The sequence below is a fragment of the Enoplosus armatus genome, chromosome 8 (genome assembly GCF_043641665.1).
Source record: "Enoplosus armatus isolate fEnoArm2 chromosome 8, fEnoArm2.hap1, whole genome shotgun sequence".
In the NCBI taxonomy this organism is placed as follows: Eukaryota; Metazoa; Chordata; class Actinopteri; order Centrarchiformes; family Enoplosidae; genus Enoplosus; species Enoplosus armatus.
Window position 1 is genome coordinate 3360169 of NC_092187.1, and position 19398 is coordinate 3379566.

The 19398-nt window shown below is 43.7% G+C and overlaps 1 protein-coding gene across 1 annotated transcript; it reads right to left on the reverse strand.

Annotated features, from left to right (window-relative positions):
• Nucleotides 1–605: 605 nt before the first annotated feature.
• Nucleotides 606–18132, reverse strand: ano11 (anoctamin 11). The gene is made up of 23 exons (XM_070910117.1): nt 18001–18132; nt 17398–17524; nt 17101–17294; nt 16904–17011; nt 15434–15570; nt 15292–15349; nt 15099–15209; nt 14846–15011; nt 13709–13799; nt 11945–12041; nt 11708–11851; nt 10472–10609; nt 9424–9522; nt 9152–9254; nt 6467–6578; nt 6331–6385; nt 6113–6210; nt 4496–4632; nt 4169–4374; nt 3942–4078; nt 3539–3629; nt 3061–3244; nt 606–672 (listed from the first exon to the last, which is right to left on the reverse strand). Exons 1-23 carry the CDS (start codon nt 18130–18132, stop codon nt 641–643), a joined length of 2757 nt encoding a protein of 918 aa, XP_070766218.1. The 3' UTR covers nt 606–640.
• Between the last annotated feature and the right edge of the window lie 1266 nt (nt 18133–19398).

The window sequence follows — 19398 nt, forward strand, 5'->3', positions numbered from 1 at the left end:
TTCTGCCAAGAGGCTGTTGAGTTTTACCCCGGCTCTGACACATTTCACCATTCACTTTTCTATATATTTCTGTACTACTTTTACATTTCAACACAAAGAAATAAATAAATGAACTTGATCCAACAGATACAACATCAGACTGGAATAACCAGGCAATGGAAGTTTAGATTCATTTACATTTCAGAGCTGGATAATGTAACAGAGGCAAAAACTGTAAGCAGTAAATTGTTAGAATAATCAAAATGTTCGGGGTGTTTTTGTTCCAATTTCCTCCTCAGCCTATGGCCCAGTGGCTGTGGGGTCAGTACCCAGTTTGGATAAGAGAGCTGTGGATCCTTTTCGGATCAAGGACATGTGAGGATGTCAATTATATAGGCCTAGTGTGAAGTCATATATTTTCAGTGTGTCACAAGGTGGGTAAACTGGGTGAGTTTAGCCTCCATTACACACCTGCTTATCATAATGAGTGTGCAGCGGTACGCACAGTAATAAAATGAAAACAAAATCCCAGCGCACAGACAACATTCCACCCAGAGAAAGAGTTCACTCCTGTTATCCCAGATGTGAAGGAGTGTCTTTTCTTCTTCCAGCATCCCTCCTGTTCCCCCCTCAAAAACCTCCCGTTTTCCACACCGGAGTCCTAACTCATGTTCCCAAAGGACGCGTCGCTTGCTTCGGGGGAAGCAGTTGGGTTTGGACATGGAAGGAATGGGGAAGGAGCAGAGAGACAGAGGAGCGCATTAGTTCTGTCAGACTGGGAGAGGTATGGAGAGGGAAAAAAAAGATGACACAGACTATCTCTGTTGCAACATGCTACTGAATCACAGCTGGCTGCTACTAGACTATATATCATATATACTATATTCGTGCGGCACAAAGTGGTTATATATAGGTGATACCGGCAATGAAACATTTTGGGAAATATGCTTATTTGCGTTCTTTCTGGGAATGAGACTATAGGATCGATGTCAACCTCATGTCTGTGTGTTATGTGTGTTAGCCTCACTTAGCCAGTTGCGTGACTGCGTGCAGCCTCCCAAAGTCTTGTTGTTGAGGTTGCTACGTACCTTTACAGGGACTAAAACCATGAACCTGTGCTTACCGACTGTATCTGGCAAACAATGGTACAGCCAGAGATGCAGCGAGGAAAGTACTGGACAGAAGGAGCCAGGCTAGCTGCCTCCAGTCTCTATACTAAGCTGGATAAGGGAGACACCACACACCGGCAACAGGCTGTTAGTTTATTACCAGTGCGTTTTGTGCCTGCTTGTAGGTAATGTCGAGCATAGTGCTGGGCGATAATTCAACATTACCTTTTATTGACTGAGTGGTATCATGTCTGATGATAAGATGACACTGTATTATTGTTTTACTCAATGCCGTCCACATGAATGATTTCTGAGCAAAATTGTATTTGTGTTCACTGCTCTGAGCAGCGATTCAACTATTTTACACGTGACTTTGCATAATTAGCAGGATCTGATATTAATATTGTGATATTGATTCCAGCAGCATCACCCAGCCCCTGTTGAGCCGCTACAACAGCTCGACACAATACAATGGCTATAATTCCTGGCATGACCCAAGGACCCTGTTCATCTGTGGGCCCTCGTCTTCTACAGATATTTTGTTGGCTTAAGTAATTATTTATTATATATATATATATATCAATTGATAATGTCTGGTGAATCTGTTTCCTACAAGTTATGGAAAGAAATGATACTGCAGCATTGTGTGTATGTTAGGTTTCATGAATTAAAGCCACTGAATGCGTGATACACTTTATACACATGATACATGTTATTTCCATTTCTTTTTTTTTTTATTTCCATCTTTAAGCGTTCCTTCTTGAGGATGCCATTTACTACTTACTTGTTGTGAAGTACTCACCTGCCCTCATCCAGCAACATGCACTACATGAGACACATGACAACAGCATGGGTCAGAGCACAGGGACACACACATACACACACACACACACGCACGCACGCACACACACACACACACACACACACACACAGGTGAGGATGAAAATACACTCTATGGGCCTGTATTCTCCATGAGCAAAATATATGACTATATGACCTTTGACGCGTGGTGTCTACTTACTCACTCACTTACTTCTTGCTTGAATGTAATGATTTTTCATTTTATTGCAGTGAACTAGTTTCAGTCATGCTTTTAAGTGAAACGTCAGCAGCAAGTGTTGATAGCGGAAATGATCAGATCTGCCAACAGATGGCCATGGATGCAATCAAATTCATCTGACGCCGACATGTTTGGCTCGGGTCCCGCGCAGATTACCTTTAATGATTGTGTTGCGTGCAGTGTAGCGAGTTTATAACAGCTCGTCGAGCCGCAGGTGCTTTTTGCAAATGCTCCGTGGTGGTGTGTGTGCGTGGGTGGGTGAGCTTTTAAAAGCCTTTAAAATGTGGAATTTATTTATAAGAACGAACAGTCTCACTGACAGGTTTAACGCTGTGCGTAACCTGTGAACTGTGCAGAGCCACGGGGACTGCAACACACTGCACAACATCGAACATTTACAATGTCACTCTGATGTTTAGGTGTGATCATAAAGCTAATACGTAACTATGTGAGTATTAAATTGAATAACTATAAATATTATGATCAATTATCCAGAGAAACAAGGAAAGACACACTTCTGTTTCAGTGCTTTGCCTCCAGCAGCAGATATCTGAAAAAAAACCTCAGCTCATAAAATCTGTGTGGCTGAATGGAAGCGTGTGATTTGGGTGAACTGAGCCTTTTTCTCCAGACGCTGTAGAGGAGAACTTTGATATATTTGATTATAGATCACTCCATTATCTCTGCACATTAAATGCTCTCAAACAGTTGGTTCGCTCATGAGTAATTATCATCAGATCTAGGTCTCTGTGAGATTAACAGCCTCGTATTTCTCTGACATTAAAACATTTAAGGGACACTAAGAGTCTAAACTTGCTCTTACTCTTAAATATTCAATTACAGAACTAGCGTGTCAGATTTAATGGATGAGGGTGTGTTTGTGTTTGTGCGTGTGTCCCATGTTCTACTGACCTGGGCTGGAGGTGCCTGGGGAGGCAGGGGCGGCCCCTCGGCCTCGACTCACCAACAGAGCCTCCTGGTTTTCAGCCAGAGCCTGCTTGGCCAGGTAGCGCTCCCTCTTGATCTTCAGCTCCAGGGATTCGGGGACATCGGGCACAATCCAGTCGATGACTCGCAGCACGAAGAACACCACATGCTGGAGGAGGGAAGACGCGCAGACAGCAAGATATTTCAGCTGCTCATCAGACTGACGACAGCTGCCTCTCCTGACACAAAATCCGAAGTTTGAACTGGTTGGACATAACACGACATATTAACAAGTATTGTCTGTGTGCCATAGAGCTCCAATGTTGTCAAAACACTACACTTAAGAGAGGCCTGAACGACCTGTAGTTCAAGCATGAACAGAGATACAACTGGGGAATGAGATAAAATAACTGAAACAGGACACAAATGAGGAAACAGAGAGACAAAGCAGCTCTCTTCATACCTCAAAAGCGATGATAAAACCAAGTCTGACAGCAAGAAGTTCCCAGTAGAACAGAGTGTAGTTTCCGTTGTTGTCTCTGTACGCTTTATATCTAACAAACAAATGAATAAAATACAGAGTTTCTGCAGAGCATAATGCAATGGTTGGTGTGCGCGTGATGTGCAGCAGTAGCAGCACACGAGAACACACTGAACGATGTGTTAAACATTAGTAATACTGCCCTCTGTTGGTCAAGTCTGTGATCTGAAGTCTGAAGATTAAAACTGAAACCTGGACACTAAGAAAGCTTTTAAGGATTGTGCCAAAATGACATGAAATCAGACATATTTGAGAGGCAGAATATGGAATTTCGAACCAAAGTGTTTCTTACATTACATGCATCCAGAGTGTCAGCATGCAGTACCTGCACATAGGGTACTCAGTGTAGTTAAGTGGGGCGTAAGCCAAGGTGAAGTTGACATATCCATTGAGATCATTGCTGAACTTGTACTGGTAGAGCAGGCGAGGTAGAAAATCGGATGTGAAGGCGATTAGGAACGCCTGCAGACCGCAAAGAGAAGAACCAACAGAAGATGACATTGTAGAAAAACAGCTTAGCATCCAGTCTGGTGTCATTTTCAACAGACTCACGTTGGCGATGACGGACAGGTGAGACAGGGCTTCCAGTATGTTGAACCAGACTCCGATGTTCTGGGCGCGCTCAGCCACCGGCCGGCGGTACTCGCACACAAACTTGTGGGCGTCCAGACGGATTTCCACCCAGTTGTTGAGGAGGGCGAAGAGCGGAGCGAGGGGGAACGCTGCCACGAAGATGGTGATGAAGCCAAACTGGAGCACTGCGGCGCAATGAGTCAGACGATTTAAACTTAAATAGTTCTTTTTATATATATATATATATTCATCACGCTGTCAAACGCAGGGACATCATGCCCTTTAGATGTAGCAGAGGATACTTGCCCATCTCCAGGTACTCTTCGAACAGGCCTTCACACTCCACCAGCTTGTAGTCTTCCTCCCAGCGCCGAGGCTCATGGGATGCCTTATCGCCCAGCACCTTAGCCAAAGTTCTCTTCTGGCGCCAGGCCTTCACTTTACTGTCAGAGCAGAGAGACAGAGAGCACGCTTATAACCTTAATACAAACTGTAATTCATAGATATTATATTACATGGGTAACTAAGTTAGCCTAATGCCAGTGTTGAGGATTTGCAACTGGCATCTTAATAGTTTATTCTTGCTCTGCTGTGACATATACATGCCTCAAAACTCTCTGTACATGTCAAACAAACCAGTGCCGTATTTCCACTGTCACCCAACCTCACAGTCTTTTATCTATATTGCGATCAGGGGACGAGCTTCTCCCTCCACCATCTCTGAGCCCCAGGAGGAACAAACAAGGGGAGGCCACACCCAGGCCTCCATGCTGACTCTCACACAGCTATCACAGCCGCGGCAGGAAAAAGCTGGACAGGTCGCGCTTAAAATGTGTCCCTTCCTTCTCCTCAGTGGCAGCCATGCTCTTAGGAACAGGTGCGCCGATCCAAAGAGGAGGACGCCGCCACCCGAAGGACGCCCTGCCAATGTCAGGGTCAGATTAAGCCTCGCCTGTGGGCCATCGGGACCTCACTACTGGGGGTATCAGCATAGAGATCTACCTTAAAAATATTTGCCTTGCAAGTAGGTTCAAGAAAAAAGTTCAACTGAAGAGAGCAGTAACGCAACACGATAACAAGACATCAGTGGACCTCCACACTCCACATTCTAATCATTAGTATTTCCACGCGGTTTCCATTTGGCGGCCAGTTTCTGGTGATTAGTAAATGTCAGGAGTTCCATTTCATAGGCGAGGATCTTTACTAACCCTCATAGGTCTCTTTTTGGAAGGCCCCCCTACAAACTAAAGGTCACTCTGAAATGCGGGAAACACTGCATTATAGTGCACTGCAGTGCCACTAGCAGTCAAAAACTCAAGGAACAGTCATTTTAATTTCTACCCGGCTCTCTGCTGTATTATCTTATTCACCAAAACCCTCTGAGTCTGCCCTATTGTCTGGTATGCTATGTGTCTGGAGACACACACACACACACACACACACACACACACACACAGTGTTTGAGTGCTGCAGAGGTACAGTAATGAGGTTTACTGCACCAAACAAACAGAGCTGCAATCAGGTTGCAGAGCAGTCTGCTGCAACACTTGACACTGCAGGTAAAAAAAAAAAAAAAAAAGCAAGGATTTCATGCAATCTTTTAGACTACAAATATCACATGCTGGTATTATGCTAATTCTAATTTATTCTGTTGTATATAATGGTTCTGATTTTGGTTTTTGAAGGGAATACATTATAGCCATTATCGTTACTATTTCATTCCAATTCACCAATTCACTCCTGTCTGGTTGGGAAAACCTCTTCAGGTTTGAAAAAGTCTAATCCCTTGAAGCTGTTAAGTAAAAGCAGGAAACTTAAATCATGTTGAGAGATTGACAACATAATATTTTCAGTAAAATAACAAAGCTCTGATCTCTCAGAAAGCCCGTACTGGTATACGGGTCTTGCGGACAGGAAACGTACGGGATAATAAACTCCTGAATGTTGTTGATGAGTTGCTTTCCCACCATGATGATGAAGAGCTGCTCAGCCAGTTCAATGAGGCAACCCCCAGGACCACACTGCAACAGAGGCACGACACAGCAGAGGATCACATTTTCTACATGCTTGGATGAAAATACGATAGCAGGGATGCGGAATATTTTCTCCCTTTGACATTTATTGGTAAGTTACAGACTCACATCTTCATTTCTCATCCCAAACAAGGTCCCATAGTTGGTGGGGTAACCCACAAACCTATCCACACAAAGAAGAAACACACAGTTAAACGCTCTTCAACTGTTTCTGTGTGTCTGTTGGGACTGACTCGTGTCTCACCTTCCCTTAAAGAAAGCCACATAGAAGGGGGATGAGTAGAAGTTGACAAACTGGAAGATGAACACCTTGAAGATGAAGGCGTTGTCATACTGGGTTTGTGTTCTGTGCATCTCTGCAACAGAGAAAACATGGACACACAGTGTTAAGACATTAAACCATTTAGCCCTCTGTAATCATTTTACTGTTTGCCTGTTTTGGTTTCCTCTCCCAGATAAGTTTGGGGATTTGCGAAAATCTTTTCTTGCACATACTGACTTTTCGTAGCGATGTTGCCATGTTCATCTCAGCAATAACTTGGTGTATATATTATCTTAACTGATAAAAAAAAAAAAAAAAACTATGTAAAAAGGGATCCATGAAATGAACTGCAATCATCCTCTGAAGTATAAAATGGAGTGCAACGGAAGCAACAACGACGAGCAGTGTGAACTGTATCGGACAGCCATTAGTGCTCAACAGCGCTTCATATTTATGGTTAATTTCTGTGCTCATTTCAGTGCTTACATGACTGTTTTTAGCCACCCTACTGGCTGTTGGTCAACCACTTTGGTTCAGAGTGAAATGTCTCAACAACAATTGGACGGATAAAGGTTACTCACAGGATAAATAGTTTTAACTTTGGTGATCCTCTGACTTTTCATCTAGCATCTAGCACGTTACTCTCTTAGCGTGAATCTTGTCGACTCTTACGGTATATACAGTGCATCCGGAAAGTATTCACAGCGCTTCACTTTTTCCACATTTTGTTATGTTGCAGCCTTATACCAAAATGGATTAAATTCATTTTTTTCCTCAAAATTCTACACACAACACCCCATAATGACAACGTGAAAAAAGTTTTTTTGAGATTTTTGCAAATTTATTAAAAATAAAAAACCTGAGAAATCACATGTACATAAGTATTCACAGCCTTTGCTCAATACTTTGTTGATGCACCTTTGGCAGCAATTACAGCCTCAAGTCTTTTTGAATATGATGCCACAAGCTTGGCACACCTATCTTTGGGCAGTTTCACCCATTCCTCTTTGCAGCACCTCTCAAGCTCCATCAGGTTGGATGGGAAGCGTCGGTGCACAGCCATTTTCAGATCTCTCCAGAGATGTTCAATCGGATTCAAGTCTGGGCTCTGGCTGGGCCACTCAAGGACATTCACAGAGTTGTCCTGAAGCCACTCCTTTGATATCTTGGCTGTGTGCTTAGGGTCGTTGTCCTGCTGAAAGATAAACCGTCGCCCCAGTCTGAGGTCAAGAGCGCTCTGGAGCAGGTTTTCATCCAGGATGTCTCTGTACTTTGCTGCATTCATCTTTCCCTCTATCCTGACTAGTCTCCCAGTTCCTGCCGCTGAAAAACATCCCCACAGCATGATGCTGCCACCACCATGCTTCACTGTAGGGATGGTATTGGCCTGGTGATGAGCGGTGCCTGGTTTCCTCCAAACGTGACGCCTGGCATTCACACCAAAGAGTTCAATCTTTGTCTCATCAGACCAGAGAATTTTGTTTCTCATGGTCTGAGAGTCCTTCAGGTGCCTTTTGGCAAACTCCAGGCGGGCTGCTATGTGCCTTTTACTAAGGAGTGGCTTCCGTCTGGCCACTCTACCATACAGGCCTGATTGGTGGATTGCTGCAGAGATGGTTGTCCTTCTGGAAGGTTCTCCTCTCTCCACAGAGGAACTCTGGAGCTCTGACAGAGTGACCATCGGGTTCTTGGTCACCTCCCTGACTAAGGCCCTTCTCCCCCGATTACTCAGTTTAGATGGCCGGCCAGCTCTAGGAAGAGTCCTGGTGGTTCCGAACTTCTTCCACTTACGGATGATGGAGGCCACTGTGCTCATTGGGACCTTCAAAGCAGCAGAAATTTTTCTGTAACCTTCCCCAGATTTGTGCCTCGAGACAATCCTGTCTCGGAGGTCTACAGACAATTCCTTTGACTTCATGCTTGGTTTGTGCTCTGACATGCACTGTCAACTGTGGGACCTTATATAGACAGGTGTGTGCCTTTCCAAATCATGTCCAATCAACTGAATTTACCACAGGTGGACTCCAATTAAACTGCAGAAACATCTCAAGGATGATCAGTGGAAACAGGATGCACCTGAGCTCAATTTTGAGCTTCATGGCAAAGGCTGTGAATACTTATGTACATGTGATTTCTTAGTTTTTTATTTTTAATAAATTTGCAAAAATTTCAAAAAAACTTTTTTCACATTGTCATTATGGGGTGTTGTGTGTAGAATTTTGAGGAAAAAAATTAATTTAATCCATTTTGGAATAAGGGTGTAACATAACAAAATGTGGAAAAAGTGAAGCGCCGTGAATACTTTCCGGATGCACTGTATTATATGCAGTGGACCACCATAATGCCGCCAGATGTTGCAGCTACTGTACAACTGTAATACATTGATAAAAAGATGACAAAAACACAACAAGAGAGACAGTCTGGTGTGTCGCACGTGCTCAGTGCTGTGTATTCATAGTGATACATGCACCCTCCCACTCTTCAATGTCTCTTTGTCGCCCTCATTGAGAGGATATTTTTACCCCAGATGCTGGGATCAGGTTCAAGACATCATCTGCTCTTTGAGTAGTCTCAGCTTTTAGTTAGCGGAGATCCAGTGAGAGGCTGATGTCAATACAGCCTCCAGTGCTGAGGTTTGAGGTGTTAGAGAGCGGTATTGATTCTTACCCCATTTAGTGAGCTGCTCAGCTAATGCAGTGTAGACCCGGCCCATCAACAGGATAAGGCCCAGATTCACAATGCTGCTGGAGATGTTGGCTATGGTCCCTGCCTGAGGGGGAGATCGCACATGTAAATTATGCATACTCATGGAGCTGTTGAAGGAGCTGATGCACACCTGTGGTGTATGCGCGCAGTGATCATTACAAGAACAAAATATTCAAAATAGAACCATTGAATCCACACATGCACTGCAGAAGCCCTGTGTAGCTCTGATTTACCTCTGTACGCAGGACGGGGCTCCCAGTATGGAACATCATCACGCTGATGATACCGCGGCACATGACCACCGTCACCAGGAAGATCACTACCACACACAGCTGAGAGGCAACACACAGGGATGTTTGGTCCAAAACATTACAGTTGGTGGATTTTTGTGGAGGAAAACAGCAAATAAATATGTTGAACTGGAACGACAACATGTCAGAGAAGCACTTCTTCATGAGGTTCAGGAGGTTTCCCCACAATCATGGCTACATATTATAATGCACACCAGCACAGTGTGTAGCTCCGTATAGTTGTCACACTCTTTTTCAACCGTTAAAAAAAGAAAGCTACTCGACTGGATAGGCTTTAATCTCAGTCACTCTTCTTGGCTTGTTTTCAAGATATCAGCAAGCGATCATAGATACAATCTGCCTTGGTGTGCCTGTGTTTTCAATTTTCCACCTCCATCAGTATTGTCAGGAGAAGGGTGGGGCAGCACTGCTCGTCAGATCCCTGTCCAAGAACAAGTTAATCCTGAGACTGAGGACAGAGTGTATGGCTGAGATTATCAGATCATATCTCGCCCTGTGGGCAAATGACCTGGATTCATTATTAAAAAAAGGTTGAGTTACCACTGAAGGATTCAGTGGAACAGCACACAGGTGTAAACCCCACCTCTCTCTTCTTTTCAGGAGGAAGTAAAAGCTCAAAAGACACTGAGAGTCTTCACTGAAACTAATGAGGATGACTGTGAGAAAGAGCAGGAGAATAAGTTTGAACACACCTGTATGGGATCTGATTAGGAAGTGATTCTTTCCATAGAAGTCAAGTGGATTAAGTAATCACCATAACCAAACTGCATTGTATTCATCAGATTAGATGTCGATGACACTGACTGGCTAATGCAGATACCAGCAAACCAATACATTGATCTATCCCTGCAATACAAATGTATAGAGGTCATAAAATAAACACAAGGAATGTTCTGATCAAATAATTCATACACGTGAAAATTCAAAAACAGCATATCTGCCTTCTAAATACTTGTTAACAGTGTCTCACCATCATAATGATGACCATGGAGCCAGTGAACATGCGGGACAACCTGGTCTTCTCTGGAAAATAGGGCTCTTTGACCCCGGTCACTGGGTTTTGCTCCATAGTCGGGGCCATGGCAGCAAACTCTGGACGAGGACGCTCCTGAGGAACACATAGATGACATCGCCATCAATGGATACACTCGTCGCTGCTTTGCAAAGAACGGTCCAGCTGCGGACCGATGGGCAGGGAGCAGGTGCCCCAGAGGTGAGGGGTGTTACCTTTGAATAACAGCCAAAAGGTTTTACAAGTTTTGCTGTGTTTACTCCCGTTTACTCAGGATGATGAGGTAGTATTATCGTAACTTCTGTGTAAAAATGGTAAATAAAAACTAGGATCCAACTTAACGCTAATGTTTAACATTAGCCAGCTAATGTGCTGTTAAAGATTATCTCGTTGCATAAAGCGATGTGGAGTGATGTGGTGTTTGGCAGCAAAATTGCAATGCTGTTAACTTCTACCTTCTACCTGTATTATGCTCGTTTCAGCTCTATATTTTTAGTCTGGGACTCCACTAGAGTAGCTTTGCATGATTCCCAGCAGATGACCCGCTGGTGGGCGTGGCTGAGTGCGGTGACTGTATAGTTGTGACATCACAACCTTACAGAAGTCCTGACGGCTCGTTTAAAGGCAGAGTTTCTGAATACGGGCCGTGTGTATTTCTCTGTGGACTGACCGTTTTGATACTTTCGCAGTATTTATATAGCAACATAGTCCAACAGGCTAACATCACCTGCTCTTTACCTAATGTCAACCATGTTATCCTTGTGTTTATTTGGCTTAGTATTTCTTTCGCTGCAAGAAACAATATTTATCTAGCTGTTGGGAATGGCCCTTGGCTGTTTGCATTGTGTTGCGTTGTGTTAACGCTACATAAGTTTCTGTGAGAAAGAACTACGTGAGAAGAACGTTGTTAAATCTTGTTATAAATAGAATAAAGTTCTTGTGAAAAAAAAAAAGGTTGCTAAAGGAAGTGACACACCTGACCTCTGGGGATGCAAAAGAAAGTGATCACACCTGGGGGACCCCGCTCTCTTCCCATGGGCTTGCAGACCTGGGGTGTCCAGACATGACGTCTGCACTTGGACTTTGTTGGGATTGCTAGCCCCTTTATCATGACATACCTAAGAAAGTGTATGACAGCAGTAAGGTCACACTCATACTGAAAGCAAGCAAAAAAGAAATCAAGGATTGTGAGACCTCTTCTTCGTGGAAGTCCATGCAGTCCCAGTGATGGGCCAGGGTGGCCATCTTTCGCTTCCAGTACTCCAGGAAGGTCACGGCCCAGAAAGACATGAACACACTGAAGAGGACTGTGCCTGGGTGGTCAAATAAGTAGCCCAACTGCAATGCAGACAGGCACAGTACACACTTTTTGAAACAACGATGATTCCGCACTGGGTTGTTTACCAGTGACATGTTTTGAAAGTCCATTACCTTGGCCATGGTGCAGATATCAGACATGTTCCAGGCCTTGCATGTATTACAGAGAGGACACATCAGATAACTAGTTCCACTGTGGCAGATTTCCTTGCTGTTGACAGACACATAGATATTTGGCCTTTTAACCACACATGCCCACAGTTATGAATGTGAGAGCTAAGGGACTGGGTGAATTAACTGTAAGAGATTTTGCATGCACACAATCCCAGGTTGTATTGAGTCAGTGAGAAAATAGAAAAGATGAAAGGTGTTGAAATCAAATCTCCAGGCTGCCAGAGAATGGAGCTCCCGCACTCTTGCTTATTAGAGTTATTCAGTGAGTTACTGAAACCATGACTATGGGATCTGCTGCGCAAATAAAAAGCCTCACTGAGAAACGTCTATCTTTCTTTCTGTGTGATGGGAAAATTATTCTGTACTAATTGTCCATTATCACATGAGATGGCTGCAGTTTATTATTGCCACAGTCTCTCCATTTGTTCTCCACTAATCTATGGCTTTCATTTACAGCGTGAACTAATGAACCTCATGAATCTGAGACATTCGGTTGCTTCCTTTCCTGAAACATTGACTTGTCTTCCACTCACTCTAACCTCTCTTGTTACTTTATGGCGGGATGGATTTTCTGTCACTGAAACCAACAGGATGCCGCAGAAACAGAATGTTAAACACAAAGCAATTGGTAAGGCAATATTAGGGTGCAAACCCTTCAAAGCACACTGCGAGAAGTGACTCCACAGTGCTGTGTCAGCAGAGCGGAGCCCACTGTGATGATAAATAATGAATAATAAATTGGGCACAGACATACCCCATGTGTATTGTATAATAACAGGGTTTGTTTTTATGTAGAACAGACTGTACTTTGATGCTTTGATGCAGGAAGAGTGTAAGTGGAGTTTTAATTTCTGGGCAATTCTGGTTTCCTTTAAAGGAATAGCTCAACATTTTGGGAAGTATTCGCTTTCTCTCTGAGAGTAAGAAGAGTAAATCGATACTAATCTCATGTCTCATGCCTAAAGTACAGAGCTTGACTATGGCTATGGTGCCGGATGCCAGATATGGTCTGCAGGCACACGTTTTAGGTCTCTGTGCAGGCATGATGGTACCTGGCAACCTCACTGTGGCCACAAGACTCCAGGAAGTCACTGCGCCCAGTTGTTGTTCGCCAAGAAATAGTTCCACCGCGTAAACTACTCTAAAATCACAAACTTTTTTTTTTTTTTATTACATGCCACAAGTGACAATTAAAGGATGACACATTGATGGCACATTGCATTTCCCTCGGGGCAGTTGCTTTAAAGACATCGCCATGAGGCGAACTGACTGAGAGCGAGTGGAATGAGGCCGCAAACAAACATCAGCAGGTGTGGCACAGTAATGTCACTTACTTAGTAATACACATCTAAAGTTCGCTACCATTAGCCACCTTAAGCTACTGGTCATACCAGACCAGGTAAGATTATAACAGCAAAACCTCTGACTATATTGAACCGAGCGTGTGTTTTATTGCTTATGAAGTCCAATTTTAATTTGTAGGAGCAACATTGTGGTTTGTTTGTTTTTTTTCAAAAGTTACATAGCAGCAATCAGAATGCTCAGTCGATTCAGCAGAATCAAATTCATTACACGACTAATATAACACTTGAACTGTGTGTTGATGTCCCTAGCTCTTCATGTACTGTACGCATTTCTTTCCTTCTCATTTACTTTGTGTTATGCAATGAAACAGTTTTAACTTTCTGTAGTGTGAGGACTCACGCTGGTGTGTTGGTGCTCATGGACATGACTCCAGACACAAAGACCAGGGTTCCGACTACGGCCGCCGGTAGCAGCCAGGCTGTGTAGAAACCTGCAGAGACATAAAGCTCCATTAGGCTGCAGCTCTCGGCTGATGCAGGAGGGGGATGTGCAATTACACTGCTGCACTGCTGTTTGATGCTGGAATGTCCTTGATGAAGAGGATGGGTTGGCGTCTCATAAGTTTTATTGTCTGAAGCTTTACTTACATTTTCTGTTGACAACCATCGATGTTGTGTGTGCTACACTCGCCTCTTTGTTCTGACATAATGGATTTCACTTACCATGACAAATACCCACTTCTGCTGCTTGTTTTAAAAAGAAACGTGCAATGTGCAACCCTCGGTGAACCGGGTGGATTTCTCCCTGATCAATCTACCAGACAGTGTTTAAATGAGTAAAAGCTTCCCTGGCTAAAGCCTGAACTACTGTGTTAGTATGTTAGATGTATGAAAATGATGTGCATTATTCATTTACTACAGATTATGTGACCAAAGTTCCATGCTTAACGAAGTCATCTCCACGATAAGTGAGAAAAATCCATCTGCTGATGAAGACCATGAGATGCAGCTGAAAGCACCCAAAAAAAGCTAGTATGTGGACCTTGAGTTACCTTTTTTTTTTTTGCCAAACTATTAATCAATAAATCTTGTTTTGGATATGTTTAAAATGTCCAAATGAAGGAGTCCTTTCCAGGAATTTGAGCATCTATTGGACCTTCCAGATACAGATTTACCTAGAGTAACTTGCCATACCTTGATTACACATCGGCACATAGCCTGATCAGCATGTGCATTTCATTTCCCTTCACTCAATGACTTAAATCAATGTACAAACCTGAGATGTGGACGATCTCCATTCAACTTATTATGCAACCTGTGAAAACAACTGGCGGCATCATTGAAGGTTAAGGTGTGCCACAGTAAAGTTGATGAATTCATATGCAATCAATTATTGGATTGTTATTTATATTTGAGCCGAATTTAAACAATTGGGCTTTTTTGTGTTGATCAGTGTCAGAAAGTAAGAGAGTAGCGGGGTTTGAATTCCTTTAACAGGCTCAGCGCCTCATATGTCTGGATAAGAACGTGTATTTACCCAGCCAGGCAAAGTAGAGTGCAATCTTCTCTCCAAAGTAGTCCCTGATATGGTCCAGTGGTTGGTACTTGTACCACTTGAACCAGCGGGCCCAGTAGTAGTAAAGAATCTGCCTCTGGTTCAGCTCGTCAGGACGAATCTCATACTTCGGAAGCTGAAAGGGGCCCTGTCAAAAAAAAAAGTATGTTGATTAGAGAGGGAAAAACAGCAGAAGTTTTACCTCAAATGAAAGAGCAGATAGGTAATATCTGACCTCGTGCAGGGGGAAGGCTGCCGTGTACACCCCTTCATTCACCAGTCTGTCCACACCAACCTCCGCCCTCTTCCTCTTGCCGTACACCGTCCTGGCAAGAATCTCGTACACCTGAAATAATACACAAACTCTCACTTCATGAGAGAATAATTCCACCGAGTACATGCACCGTAGAGGAAGTTCTGTTACTCACGACACGGTGTCTCTGTGTATTAGTGAAGTAGGTTTCATGGTTGTCACAGCCAAGGAACCTGCAGAAGAAAGACATCCATTCAGCCAAACACACTTTTATATATATGTGATACAATGTTAACTGATCCTAATGCACAACTCACCTGTTCATCTTTGACTTGCGAAAGGCACATGTGTAGTAGTCCAGCGGCCTGTTGGGCACTGACTCCATCATTACGTTAGGTATGCATAGTCTGCTCAGCACCTGAGCAGACGTGTTTAAGTCCAGATTTGGCTGTGCCTGGAAGCCAAACACACATTCACTCAGTGTGGAGAATGTTTTATCGTCATTGTCTTTATAAGCTTACGATCCTAAAAAAGGGCTCTTACGTGCACAATTCTTGGTGTGTGTGTATGTTCGGGCGTGTCTATAGATCTGTGTGTGATACTGCATGTTAACTGTAGTTTGATTGCACATGTGTGCTGTGTGTACTGTGCTGCTACGTCAACCGTGTTCTCACGAATGCCCAAGACAACTTTCTCCCAATCTAAAGCGCAGTCAACAGTGTGGCCTGACACGCTCAACTCGTCAGCTTTTGTCCTCCACATACTTAACAGTTTTGCAGGGTGGTGCACAGAGAGCAACCTACTTGCTTAACATCAGCAAAAACCAAGGAGCTGATCGTTGATTTTAAAAAAAACAGTGAGCAAAGACACGCACCACAGTCTGCATCAGGGGAGCTGAGGTGTAGCGGGTGAACAGTTTTAGGTCATTGGGAACCCGTCATGGACATGACAGATCTCCACGCTGGTCAAGAAGGCCCAGAAATGACTGTATTACTAAAGAAAACTTAAGTTCTTGTTGACTTTTACGGAGAAGCAATAGAAAGCGTCCTGGCTGGAAACACTACAAACACGGCATGGGATGTGCACGGCGCAGGACAAGAGGGCTCTGCAGCGGGGGATTAAAACCGCCCAGAACATCATTGGTGAGGTGTCCGAATGATACTGGAAGACAACACCCGCCACAGCCACAGCCCGTTCACCCTGCTGCCATCTGGCAAGCAATACAGAAGTATCAGCTGCCGTACCACCAGACTACAGATCAGCTTCTCTCCTCAGGCTGTGAGACTCCTCGACTCCACCTCTTCCTCCGCACTCCACCATAAATGGATGACATGGAACTTTCTCTTATGCTGGTTCTGCGCATTAAACTTACCATACTAATCTTTTGCACCCCCCCCCATTCCCACTATAACAAAGTATTCTATTTGCACCATCATTTAAAATACTCATATTAAACTGATATTACACATATTTTTTGCATGTGTATGTATTTGAACATATATGTATATAGTAACTGTATATATTCCTAGTTTCTTTTAGAAGTAAAGGTTTTGTGCTACTTTTTTATAGTTAGTTCTATTTTATTGCTCATATTCTATTCTAATTTAAATATCTGAATATCTGTTTATACATTTTCTGTGCGTGTAGCAATTCTATTGTAATGACTGTTTAAAAACCTTGAATCTTGAATGTCCATAGCAGTCCATCTGAAATATTTCAGTCTGCTGTCCATAAAAATCTTAAGGATTATAACTTCAAATGTGACATATTAAGTAACAAACACTAACCTGCAATGGAGCCCTCACACAGAGTTCCTCAGCGTAATACACCAACACATCCCAGGGAGCGCTAAGTTTCAGAAAATGTATCGTTTTCTTTTCATTCGCTGTTTCCTCCTGAAGGGAAGAGAGAAGCTGCGTATTAACGGGTCAACAAAAGTAGATTTGGAACTTCTTAATAAAATGAATAATCTGATCCACAGTACCTGCTCCATGAGCAATCCAGCACCCTCCAGATTCTGAACAAACTTCTCCCTCCACTGTGCCAGCTGTGCCTTCCTTCGTTCAGACCTGCTGTTCTCCTCAGCGGGCACGGCCTCCCCCTCCTCACCAGTGACCTCGCTCTTCCCCTTCCCTCGCCGTTTCCTCCGTGAGCGAATTTCCCACACCAGTACAAAGTCTAAACCCACAGCAACCACAAAGGTCAAAAAAGGTTAAATGAAGGGCTGACCCGGTCATCCGTCAGTGAGCTTGTGACAAATAACGTCATTCGAGCCGCCTACCGATTTTGGTTCTTCCATCTCTAAAGTAATTCCCCAGCTGTGGAACTGGCTGGTTACTTCTTGTATCACAGTGAATATAAATGGGATCATCACCGTCCATATTTTCATCGGCAGCTGCGGCTGAAAGCTAAAAGCACCCAAAGAGTTTAGTTACTATCCGAATCTGTTCATTAAAAACAAGTGAGAGCTGCAGGCAAAAAGAGACTGTTTTCTCCTCACTTTCCTGCATGTGAACCATGTGTTCTATTTATGGACAGTTCATTTCCTTTTGATGAGGTTTAACCATTAAAATCCCGTGCCATTACAGAGCATCATAAAAGCCTCCACTTTGCAATAATGCGTCCCGAAAGATAAGACGGAAAATGATCATTGAGCTTTTTACAGTACGGTTGAGATTCTTTCAGTGTGGTAAAGTCACGTTTCACGTACAGACATTTTTGGATTTTCCCAGCAATATACAGCACATCATAGCACATTGATCCACTGCAACATCTCAGAGGAGTCAGCGAGGTGTGAAGGGATGCAGGGTTGTGGACGCTGTGCTGTTTTTCGATATGTATGAAAGGAAAACACACTGCAGGGAAAAAGTGAAATAGTGCTCACATATCTTGGCGGGATGAAGCTCCCGTTCTGCAGACTCCCATAGCTGTCTGTGGTTTGTGCTTCGCCCCCATAGTCCAGATCCAGGAGGACCTCTCTGTCTCCCTTCAGCAGCTCTGAGCCCTTCCTTAACATGTTGAGGAGGATGACAGCTCCTGTGGCTGGACACATATACTGATCATTCACATGAAACTGTACTGCAGAACAAATCTTATTACTTAAGTAATTCACAGATGACAACAACAGACGTGCTTTAAAGAAGGGGGGGGGGGGGGGGGGGAATGGTTGATATTGTACCTTTGTTTTGGTCAAAACGAGGCTGCTGCTGAAGTCTGGATTTGCAGCAATCTGTGCTTCCCTTGTCCTCTCCCTCCTCTCTATCTCTGCATCCGTCAAGCTCCCCCGCTCCTCCGCTAGATAGCTGTGGAATACCGTAATGGACCTAGCATGCAGGCAGCAGCTGGCACTTTGCTGCATTTCGGCAGACGAAATGTACATCAGGAGACACAGTACAGCGCACATCCCCACTTCATAAATAATGTAATAGTCAGTCAGGGGCAGAGAATGGGAGAATAAAGTCGGAGCTCTCTCCAACACGCTCATTATGCAGCTTATAAAACGTGTGGGGGGGGAATCTCCTCTTTGATGTTAATGGGTATTCCCTTGTCAATACAAGCTGTTTTGCACATTTCATTTTATTGGTTTTGAAACATACACACACAATTAACATAAATGATTAACGCCACACTAGAAGAGAAGCTCCACCCGTTTAAGCTTTATTTCCTGATCTGCATCATCACGGGCACAAGACGAAGGACGTGCACGCCTTCAAATGCTGCTGGCAAATACTCAAAGATGCTCTGACTTGACAACCTTGCATCAGCACTAAAGGTGACAAATTTTTCATGTCTCCAACACCCCCCCCTCCTTTTCTGCATTGCTGCAGTCAACACAGACGGATGAGTAAAGAGGAGGAGGAGGAGGAGAAGGGAGACAGTGGGAGGAAGCAGGCCGGTTTAGGGCTAACCGCAAGTGAGGTATTAAAACTGCAGAAGAAAGTGGAAAAACTGCAGAGCAGAGTGAATGAGGGGGAGCACAGCATGGTTTACACACCAGAACCATTTAACGGGAAGAAATGCTGTGAGCTGTCTGGATAATTATAAGACCAGACTCTGATGCAGAACAGCATTGCAACTACAATCAATTATGGGGATGATTTGTCCAGTCCATACAACTGCGCCTGAACGCAACACTGAGGTTGAGATTCAAAGTAGACCTTTGAAATAATGAATACGAGAATGTGAAGACATCGTTGGACGGGCAAATGAATGCTATAATACTATAAACACCAAAACAGCACAGTAATAAATGTCACATGAAATATCTATTTCAGTCAAAATA

Coding starts and splice junctions, on each gene's coding strand:
- ano11 (XM_070910117.1), bottom strand. CDS start 18,132: ATGTTAAGGAAGGGCTCAGAGCTGCTGAAGGGAGACAGAGAGGTCCTC. Junction 13,800..14,845: donor ACTCTACTTTGCCTGGCTGG/GTAAATACACGT, acceptor ATGTCTCTGCAG/GTTTCTACACAGCCTGGCTG. Junction 673..3,060: donor CCCAGGCACCTCCAGCCCAG/GTCAGTAGAACA, acceptor CTTCCCCCGAAG/CAAGCGACGCGTCCTTTGGG.